Source organism: Echiichthys vipera, assembly GCF_963691815.1.
Source record: "Echiichthys vipera genome assembly, chromosome: 8".
In the NCBI taxonomy this organism is placed as follows: Eukaryota; Metazoa; Chordata; class Actinopteri; order Perciformes; family Trachinidae; genus Echiichthys; species Echiichthys vipera.
Window position 1 is genome coordinate 10,875,570 of NC_139833.1, and position 11,275 is coordinate 10,886,844.

The 11,275-nt window shown below is 37.6% G+C and overlaps 1 protein-coding gene across 1 annotated transcript; it reads right to left on the reverse strand.

The window, feature by feature from the left end:
• Positions 1-1,359: 1,359 nt before the first annotated feature.
• Positions 1,360-11,132, reverse strand: LOC310950131 (cell adhesion molecule CEACAM5-like; the record flags this gene model as incomplete). Its single annotated transcript, XM_083917793.1, has 11 exons — positions 1,360-1,581; positions 4,559-4,803; positions 4,986-5,258; positions 6,128-6,394; positions 6,572-6,850; positions 7,672-7,932; positions 8,212-8,490; positions 9,070-9,390; positions 10,246-10,254; positions 10,904-10,979; positions 11,115-11,132. 11 exons carry the CDS (start codon positions 11,130-11,132, stop codon positions 1,360-1,362), a joined length of 2,250 nt encoding a protein of 749 aa, XP_083773919.1.
• Between the last annotated feature and the right edge of the window lie 143 nt (positions 11,133-11,275).

Genomic DNA, 11,275 nt, shown 5'->3' on the forward strand with positions numbered 1-11,275 from the left:
CGGGTGTAATGCTCAACAGAGCTTTATGGAGTTTCAGCTCATTACTTAGCTGTCCGTCCTGCAACTTTTGCTGTTTTGGTTCTTTCACATCGCTCTCATAGCGTAGCATTGTCAAAGGTTTTGGATTTACTTATTATTTAAGTGTGTTATGGAACAAAAAATCTTCTATACGCAAACCTATGAAAACATAACTACTAACCTCAAAGTAAAGTTCTGCTTTATTAAGAAATGAAACCTCTTTCGATGCAAACATATTCACTATTTAATGGATTAAAACGTTTGGTTATGTACAGGTTGGAGAAGTCACACGTTAAGTGCATGCTGTGAATGTAAGATTGCTTTTTTTTCATTTTCTAAATGCAAAGTTTCACTTCTTTGAATTACTTCGTGTTGGCTTGATGACTTACAGGGAGATAAGCGGATAAAGAAAGCGCCATATAATTTTATCGCATGGTAACCTTGTGTGACATTTGTTGCAAACGTGTCCTGAATTACACTTCTCATCACTTGCAGGAAATGTTGAAATATTTCTTTACGGCCACAGTTTCCGCATGACTGTTGGAGGGATTTCAACAACAGACTTTAAGGCATTTATTGTAGATTTCCATCAAATAGCATATTAAATGAAATATTTATTTGGCCATTGACAATTGTTCTTTCTATGGTTCAAGTGGAACTGGAGAGAAACCCCTTGTTATTGCTTATTTTTGCATCGCAGCATTTTGGATTATTGTGGCCGCAGACCTCCCCTGTGTGTGATAATTAAGATCAACTTTATTATCATGGAATAAAATTATAAAGATGTACATCACTGTTGATCTTTCAAGTGTTCCTTTGGACCAGCTGATAACATAAATAAATCTTTCCACCACTGATAACATAAATACATTTTTCCACCATTGCAAGGTCATTACAGTTCACAATTGTATTGACAAATGAACAGACTCAAGGTTTATCTTTTCCTGAGCGAAATCCCTGTAAAATAAAATAAAAAATGAACCTATAAAAGACGAGGTGTAATCTCAACTGGAGTGAAAGATACCACCACACCAGCGTCAAACATTACTCTCAAGCTTAGATAAGTATACTTTGCATTGACTGTACACATACAAATAAGGGAACAGGTAAGATATTATATGGAGTGAATACAATCATAGGCCAACATTGTTCCTTCTGACCTCAGTCATGGCAATAACTCACAAGCTGGTTGATTATTAACCACCGCTAAAGTGCTTTGACTAAGTAAACTCAAGTCCAAAATAGTCCTGGGAGAGGGAAGTGCAGGTTTATCTAAAACCATGTCAGCTGCTTCTGGCCTCCAGTCTAACCTTAACAGATGATCCATCATATCCAGTGCACTCATTTCTTGCGAACTTCAGAGTAAACCTGTGCGCCATTAGTATCAGGCTGAGGAGCTGGCCCCTTCAGGCGCTGCAGGTGGGCATCATAGGTTGGTAATGAGGATGCTGCAGGAGGATTGTTTACTTGGACCTGAGCGTACTCCGAGTTATTCTGTAACCCCAGCTGGACTCTCCCACCATCTTTGTTCTGGAAAATACTGATATCTGCATAGTTGAGCTCCTACAAAAAAAAAGGCAAAGGGGAAAAAATATTACATTACTTTTACAGTTATTTCACATCAGGTGAAATATAAGCAGTTAAGTGGAAAACAAGCTCAACCATACGCAAGAAAAGCTGCATCAAAATGTTGAGATTAAGACACACTTCACACTTTCCGCTGTATTGTGTCAATTAAATTTCTCCTTCCTGGTTCAAAGTCTGATGTTGAGCACTGTGGTAAACACAGGTCTTAGAAGAGTCCGGTAGATCGCTCCATGACTCAATCTAAACAAAGCGGATCAGAAACTGGCCACTAATTTATGGGGAAAATATCTCATTTTTTTAGATTTTGCAAATCACATGTCAATCATCATTTTATTACTAATGTTTTGCTACTTATGCTGTACAGTTTATGTGATTAAACAATCTATTTCAATGATATGCCTGTGTGTGGACCATTAAATATATCCTGACTTTATGTTATTTTTTTCTGAATCTCACAGTATTGTTCACAGATGTCTCATGACTTATACTGAACATAACCCCAAAGAGGATTAATCCATCATCGCTTGTATTGACCTACATGTAAGCGCAGTTATACTGCAATTTGTCCGAGCAATATGGGCATAGAGAGGGGGGGGCAGAGAGTGAAAACATGTATACACCCTGACAATTATCTGTGTAATGTTGTTTCTTATGTGCATGTGACTGATGAATTTTACCTCATTTCTTGAGTATGAACTGTTGTTCTGGCCTTCGCCTCCTTTAAAACATGAGAAATAATCAATGTTTAGAATAATTTTATAAAAATTAGCAAATAATGCAGTGTACACAAACACATGTAAATTACATACCCGTCCTAGTGTCATTGTTTCTTTTAAAGAGGTTTCCAATCCTTTTGCTCCTAAAGAAGTTAATGAGTCATTAATATGTAAAATAGGCATCTTTATTTATGAAACATAATAACAGCATATATCTCCATTTATTGGTCATTTGTTCTCTCAAAGTGAGCTGCAACCTCTAGTTTATCTCAATCATCAGTCCAAAGTATATATTTTTGGAAATGAGCTTTAAATAATGAGTTTTAAAGACAGGATGTACTTTAAGGATCATTCTGATGACCAAGTGTTAACTCGTGGTGAGCCACACAGTTTAATATTTAAAAGAAAAAAGTTAAACTTTGTAGTTGTACAGTGTCGAGGTGAAGCTCCATCGTGAAATAATACTAAAGATTTACAGTCGAACCTAAAGTCAGGCTCAGGACTATATGAAAAAAAAACAAAAGCAGCATTATGCAAGTGACCCTCTGTTGAACATTACCTTTTGAAGGTTAAGTAAACAGAGCTTTGCTAACGGCTGATTCTAGGTCCACATTTTCTATGCTCTCGTCCTTTGCCATGAATGCACTCTCCCGTCATCTCACATCCTGCTTGGTCCAAACCTGGTAATGCTGAATTGTCACCTCTAACATGATTGTGATTATTATTTTTTAATGGCCTCCTAGTGATATCTCAAAGCTCTTTTCCACTTACTTGTTTTTGCTGGTAAAGTACCATACACCTGCAGCTGCTCCACAGATGATGACTAAAACTGCAATTACTATTCCAGCAATGCAACCAGGTGGACAGCGTGGTGGGTTTTCTGCGAAGGAATAGATAAAACCGGATAAGAACATGATTTGTACACCATTCTGTAAACGGGAACTATCCACAATGTATGTGGATACATGTAATAATATCTCAATTTATGGGATTTCACAGCTGGCCAGTTATAATAAAAAACTATTTGTTAGTAAGGCCTGGATGTGTCTTTTGCCTCGAGAACATTCATTTGGCAGATTTGCTTTATTACTCCACAGATTTTACATGTTATAATGCAAAAAGTAATTCTTACCCTTCTGACATTTTTTTACACTTCTCTTTTATTAAAATGCTCCTAATAAGCGTATGGCATACTGAGTTGAAACTCATCAATATTAAATTCTTATATAATTCTGATAAAAGTCTGACCAATCATTTTATTCGGTCCGAATACCAGCTGCCAACTGCTGTCAACGCTTGTGAGTAGCGCGCCTCTCTGCAGAGCGATAGGGCGGTCTGTGAGAGATAGCAAGGAATGGCGAAGACCTGATGCGTGAAGAGGCAAGGTGCGAGTCAACATCGGCTCTGCTTTTCAATGATCACGGACGCTAATGCAGCTTTATCCGAAGCTAAAAAGAGATCGTCGCTGAGTTTCTGCTGGACAGGTACTTTTAGTTTGCCTGAGCCTAGAATGCAGCATTACATGTGATAATGCAGCATCAAGATGCGATCAGTTATCAGTTACTGTAGTTATTTAATACCATGTTATTTCTGCAAGGAAGATGAGCATTAGCGTTAACGCCAGCTGTATTGTAAACAAACCGGCTGTTTCACTTGCTCTGCTCACTTAGCTCACTCACTGTACGCGGCAGGGGTCAGGCAGGGTGGAGAGGGTGGCACTTTAGAGGGAGGCGGAGTTGTTCCTGTTCAAATGTTTACGTGCTGTGCGACATGCTAGAAAGGTAAGAATTGCTTTAAGTGAACGTTGTATAAAGTATTTTGTGTCTCCAGAGGGAACTACATAAGGTCAGATAAATTGCCACAGGCGATGTCACTTGAGTCAGCATCATTTGATACCTGACCTTTGCTCTCGCCTCATCTCTGGGCTACATTAGTCGCTACTAGCATAATAAGTTCAAATCTCAGCCAGATTTTTTCGCGGTTGAGTTGCATTGTAGGTATTGTAGACATTTAGTTAACAAGAAGTTCGGTATATCTCTAGTTCTGATTCCTTTGATACTTTTACAATTAAGTGAGGTTTTGCATTTCAGTCCATTGTTGTCTCATAAGGTGAAAATAAATTTGCCACATTTGGTTGGTAGAAACCCGCTCCTCAAATCAAAGGTATAATATGTGAGCTTACAAAATTCAAGCGTATCAACAAAATCTGCAATAAACACCATGTTGGTACCTGTTACAGTCAATTGATGGTCTGCAGACGAGGTTCTCCCAGTTATACGATTCATGGCATGGCAGATGTAGTTGCCAGTGTCAGAGAAACCAATGTTGTTTTTAGTGAACACAGCAGATTTGTGTATCTCTTTTCCGTTCAGTATCCAGGTGTAAGTAGCAGACGGTGTGGACTCAGCGGAGCAGTTTAATGTTAAGCGTTCTTTCACATAGACCACATCTGGACCTTTGATTTGAACATTTTCCGGTCCATCTGAAAAACAGATATTTGTAAAGTTCTTACAGCAACACAAACGACAGAGAATATTAAACTTGTGCAATAATTGACTTAAGAATATAAAATACTGTTACAGACCTACAAACAGAACATTTCTATAGTACACTTATTTATTTAACTCATCAATTTGAAGAGTAGATGTACAGTTTGTCACCTACAGTTAACATCCATGGTGTAGTTAGCTTCATCGTAGCTGAGGGGGTTGCTGACTTTACAGGAATATTTTCCAGTGTCTTTTTTATTCAGGCTGGTAAAAGAAAGCACTCTGTTGTTGTCGTAAAGGGTCATGTTTACAGCCAGAGTCAGATCTGAGCCACCCTTCATCCACTTCCTTGTAAAGACTGAGCCATCAGCATCACAGGTTAAGTTGGCAGAGTACCACTCAATCGGCAGGTTTGTTGTAGAGGTGATTGAAGCATTTGATATTATCTCTGTTGGACAAAAGATCGTGTGAAAAATATGAGAACAGGAACTAAAGTAACTGATTGAATAACAATAATTTAAAGAGGGAAACAGGATACATGATTCAGGAAGTAATAGTTAACATGCCAAGTGCCAGGACTGTCCAGTCATTTTAACATTTGCAGATTTGAACAACCTTTTGTTTCAATCTTATCTACTGTATTTGAGTGACACACGTGACACAAAATTAAGTTCTTAGTGTGTCAGTTCACACACTGAATAACTGCAAGATTCTTTAACAATTGACTTGAAAAAGTTGTAGGACTCGTGACCTTTGCTATGGTATGTGCTTTACATTTGATCATATGTCACTGTTTCAAAGTTTTGTCCACAAGTCATAACGGAGCATGACATCTGTAAACATCGACACACAAGCATTGTTACACATCATGCATATAAAGAGCAACATTTGGGGTTGTGTTTTGGTGCACCTGGTTAATTAAGTCCAATCTTCACTCTCCATTTACCTCTTTTGTCTCCATTAACTCCAGAAAAATATCCGCATCTTAAGCTGCTAAATTATTATTATTATTATTATTATGTTGAATACTTAAGACACTGATTACAGTACACACTTTGCCAAACATTTTTCTGCAAAACGCTTCACTTTTTTCATAAGCTATTCACATTGTCTGTCTGCCAGGTAGGTAGCAATGGGACTTTATTGCTTTATGTTACACAAGAAATGTTTTTCTTGTCCGTCTGTTATTATTATTATTTAGTATTAAGATTCATTGGTTTGAGTACACATTTTATACAGATCATGCAGATATAATGTGCCATCTTTCTGACCAATATCACTAAACTTTATTCACTAAACCTCTTAATTCAAACTTACCCAGTACAGAGACAACTGACAGCTGAGATGTTTGATATCTCAGAGTTTTGCTGTTAAAGGCCTGACAGCTGTAGTTCCCACTCTGACTCTGCGTAATGTTCATCAGTGTGAGCTCTGGTCCAGTATCAGACAGCAGGTCTCCATTCATAAACCACTTAAACTGTGCAGCAGGTCTGGAGTCAGCTGAGCACATCAGACTGATGTCTGACCCTTCGTCATTATACTCTTGTGATGGATACATTGTCAAATTAATATTTTCAGGGCCATCTACATTGTGTAGCATGTGGGGAGCGAAAAAAAGAAAATAAGTTATATTAGACGCCTGAAGAAAATTCTACGTGACATGCACCTTCGCTCAGTGTGAAGCATCACTTTGAAGCTCAGAGCTGCATGTATATGGTGCAGGATTAGAGGATGCATAAACTGGATACGTTAATAACTCACAGTTGATGAGGAGGTTTATGGGATCGCTGGTGCCATTGCTTACAGGATTAAACACACGACACCTGAATGGTCCCTGGTCATAAAGGGTCACATTAATTATGGCGAGTGTGGAGCCTCCGTCACTGAGCTGAACTCTGTGACTTTCTGTAACCTCAGAGCTGCCGTTCAGCCAGAGGAAAGAGAGGAAGCGTCCAGAAGAGGAGCAGAACAGACGGACAGTGCTGTTGAACTCCACCAAGTCTGTGGTGTTTAAAGTCACCACAACATTTGCAACTCTCACTGTGGGTGAAAAACACAGCGCTTTTATAGTGACCAGCTCTCAAAGAAAGGGAACATTGTTAAGGAGAGAGGAGCAATGTTGAGAGAGGGAATGAGTCCCATTGTAATGCTACTATGATGAATAATAATGACCATATGTTCAAGGTTTATATGCAAGTTAGACATATTTATGTGTCAAAAGAATGTTTATTTACCTGTGATCATGCAGTTAATGTTGTTTTTTTATAGTTTCAATTAGTATTGATGGCCTTTCATCTCAACGTTTTATGAAGATAATGAGGGATAGCGTATTATGTTCGTCACCAGATCATGTGTGTCTAATTATCGTCTATCCTTTGCCTAGCACTTGGTGCAATAATTAACCAGTATTGGCTGACCTTGCAGGTTTATCTCGCCAGATTAGCCACAATCACTCTGACCATAGAAATACAACAGATTACATTTTTGTTAGATTGACAGTTAGACTGAATGACAATTTCACTATCAATCCCTCCAATATAAAGGAAGGACAATGCAGTTATAGCACAATTTGTGCATTTACATGGTGACTGTGTTTAACTTCTATGGCGCTTAATGTTTGCATTAGTTATATCTATTAGCTAAAACCTTTTCTGTGCTACTGGCCACTCCAGTAAGACCTCAAACATCTTTCATTCTGATGCTCAGTTGTCTCTGTACAAGCAAAAGTTGCAGACGTATCTTGAGTGCAAACATATGTCTAAATGTCTAAATACAACCTTTTTCATGGTTAAGAAGGTTTTATCTGATACAATCACTATCACTATATTTCTTTGGCATAAAAACTTTTTTTTCAAACTTACTCAGTACAGAGATGGCTGCAGGTTGAGACGTTTCATATCTCAGAGTTTTGCTGTTAAAGGCCTGACAGCTGTAGTTTCCACTGTGACTCATCTGAGCGTTCATCAGTCTGAGCTCTGCTCCAGTCTCAGACAGCAGGTCTCCATTCATAAACCACTTAAACTGGGCAGCAGGTCTGGAGTCCACTAAGCAGAGCAAGATGATGTCTGATCCTTCACCAAAGTATCCTTGTGACGGAGATATTGTAACGTTTTCTGGACCATCTGAATGTAGGCGAGAAACAACAGTAAACATCCACAACTGCATTATCATACATCAAGTCAGAAAAAGAAACTCTGTCACAGAAAACGCAAGCAATAAACACTTTCTAAATTCAACTGGCTGACTGATTAGGTTGAAACGTCTTTCTAATATTTGTACAACTCAAAAGGACAAACAAACGAGACAAGGTCACTCCTCTCTAAGCTGTGACGATTATCTAAACTCTCAGTTTCTGTTTGCATTTAGATGTTAGATAAAAAACATTTCAGTTAGTAACTCACAGCTGATGAAGAGGTTTATTGGATCACTGGTGCCATTACTGACAGGATTGGACACACGACATTTGAATGGTCCCTGGTCGTAGCGGGTCACGTTAACTATGGTGAGATTGGCGCCTTCATCAGTGATCTGAACTCTGTCACTGGCTGTAACCTCGGAGCTGCCGTTCAGCCAGAGGAAAGAGAGAGAGGATCCAGAGGAGGAGCAGGACAGACGGACAGAGCTGTTGAACTCCACCAAGTCTGTGCTGCTGACAGTTGCAATTACACTGGAAACTCGCTCTGTGGGGGAAAAAAACAAAATTATTTTATATTTTTCCCCCACATAACAGAATGTACAGACTGAAAAACTGCTGTGGCTATGTATAAATTGTTTATTATGAGATGTTGAGTAGCTGCACACTAAAAGTTTACACTAGTTCCTGACACCAAAAAAAATAATTTGAGGATGATACAAATACCAAACAAGGTATAATTAACTCATAATGCTGTTTTTGTAAGGCTTGAGGCATCAAATTAAATCATAAGTGAGAATCCACAAACCATAAAGTGTTTGTAGCATGAAAGTTTATTCTTTCACTTAAAAAAGAAGAATTTTACCAGAAAAAAAATCATATTTACTTAAAGTCCACTTATTTGCCTTTAGCTTCCAACAACATCAGAATTTTCAGTAATTGTTTTGTCTTTTGTTATGTTGTTGTGTTGTATGTTTTGCTATTATGTAGCTAAAAATGTTATATTATGTAATAACATAATTGTAATTCAGCACTTTTAGCTGGTTTGTTTTTATAGATATTAGTTTCTAAATGGCTACACACAATGAACATTTAGCACAGAGATACATGTGAAAGATTGTCTCACCATAAACGTCCAGTCTTGTGCTCCCATCAACCTGCGGTGCTCCAAATGGAAAAACGTCAACGGTGTATTCTCCACTGTCATTAAGAGCCAAATTCCTGAGCTCCAGAGATCCAGTAGACATGAAGAGGGTGATCCTGCCTTCATAGTCTGGACTAGTTATGTTGGTACCACTGAAAGTGATCATGTTTTTATCACCAAACTTCCAGCCCACTGATATAAATGGTTTTTCTGGTGGAGTCAGTGTTGTGGTGAAGATCACTGTGTCTCCCACAGATTTGGTCAGAGGACCGTCTGGCAACACACCAACTCCTTCGGTTAAACCTGGAGGGGACAGTAACAGGTCTGAGCACGACTGTAATGAGTTGAGAACATTACAAAATAGACCAATGGGACAATATCCTTGATCACAATGCAAAATAAAGTCAAACATTTTATTTCCATGAGTTTAGATGTCTATTGAAAACAAATGAAGTAATAATAATAATAATAATAACAATCATAATAATCATCATAATAATAATAATAATACATTTTATGTATAGTGCCTCTCAAAGGGCTACAAAAAACTCATTTTGGGGAAAGGGAAATAAAACAAGATAGGGAGTGTAGTTCAAAATAAAGGCTTTTTAAAAAGCATCTAAGAGGGGGAGCCAAAAGTTTTGGGTTTTTTTTTTTAATCACTGAATGGAAGAGATTCTGGAAAAATATCTTAAACTCAATCTTGATCATTTTTGGCAAGCAGTTTGGTACAATATGAAAATCAAGTCAAACAAGGTGATGCAGTTAGCATGAGACCATCTATCTGAACAAGCAACAAGGCAGCTTGTTGAGAAATGATTAATAAAGCTCAAAAAATCATCTCATTTTTAAAATATAAATATTATTATTATATAAATATAGAAACAAATACATTTGCATACATCCTTAATCGCATGCAATAAGGTTTACTGTGAATAAAGTATTTGTTTAAGCAATGAAGTTACTGCTATTATGTATGTGTATGGTCTACTATCTATGCTGCTATCGAGTCACAAAAGCATGGATAGCAGGCCTCAAGATCATTAGCTAAACTCGTTTTCAACTAGTTTTAAACAATTCTGCGATTTTAAAATATAGAAAATATATTTCAAACACAGACAGTGGAACACAAAAACCTTTTAAAATCAAGTTTCTTACCTGTAAAAGCTGCAGAGACAATACAAAGTAAAGGTAAGATATCCATTGATATTTGTGAGATATATAAACAGCGGAGGAAGTGTCACCCATCAAACTTTGTCTGTCCGAATAAATGTGAGCCTTTGGCAGCTCAAATTATATGGGTCAGTTAATACAGAACTACCTACGTGTTGAGTGACTGAGTTACAAAGAGTCTGCATAATGAGATAAACCCACTGAAGCTGCAGTCATGCTCTAAAGCTGCAAGACGTCGCCCTCTTGTGGCATAAATGTGTTTGATTTGTCAGAGGGCTGGATGTTGAAGAGCCGTGGTTACTGTGGCATTACTACTCACACAGACCAAAGGTGATTTAGTAAAGAGGGTTGCTTAAAAACTGACTTTTACCCATGAAAAAAGCTTTTAGTTCGATTTAAAACATAAAAGCCTAAATATTTATCAACCTGTAATATGCACGCAGTAAAAAAAGTGTATGGGTGTGGTTCGGTTAGTTGTAACTTGGACTAAACTTAATATTTCCTGAATTAAACTTCAAATTAGCAATATATGCGACATATACAGTATGTTATATTTTAGGGCTGAGTGAAACTGTGATTATCATCTTTTAAAGCAAATCTTACCTTTATGTAATTTTTACACTTGTCAAGTGGAACCTCCTACGCGCAAATTCAGGGGAGATCGACCTAACCCGAATCCTCCAGTAGGCGCTCCGCTTTGCTAAGGTGAAGGTCCGAAACTTTGGAGGGAGGAAAAGTTGCTAATGTTCAAATTTTTACTAAGTGCTGTGAGATATGCCAGAAAGGTAAGAATTGCTTCAATGGAATCGTATCATGATGAAATCATATATGGAGATATCGTGATACATAATTACCTTATCTAAATTAACCATGCCACTACATAATACAGTGCAAATCCATGCATAAACCCCTGAATGTTTAATCATGTCAAACCATGATAGTTATTGCTAATTTTAAAAAGAAATAACAAAAAACCTTTAAAAATTAAGTATTAATCATGAAAGTGTGCTGGTTG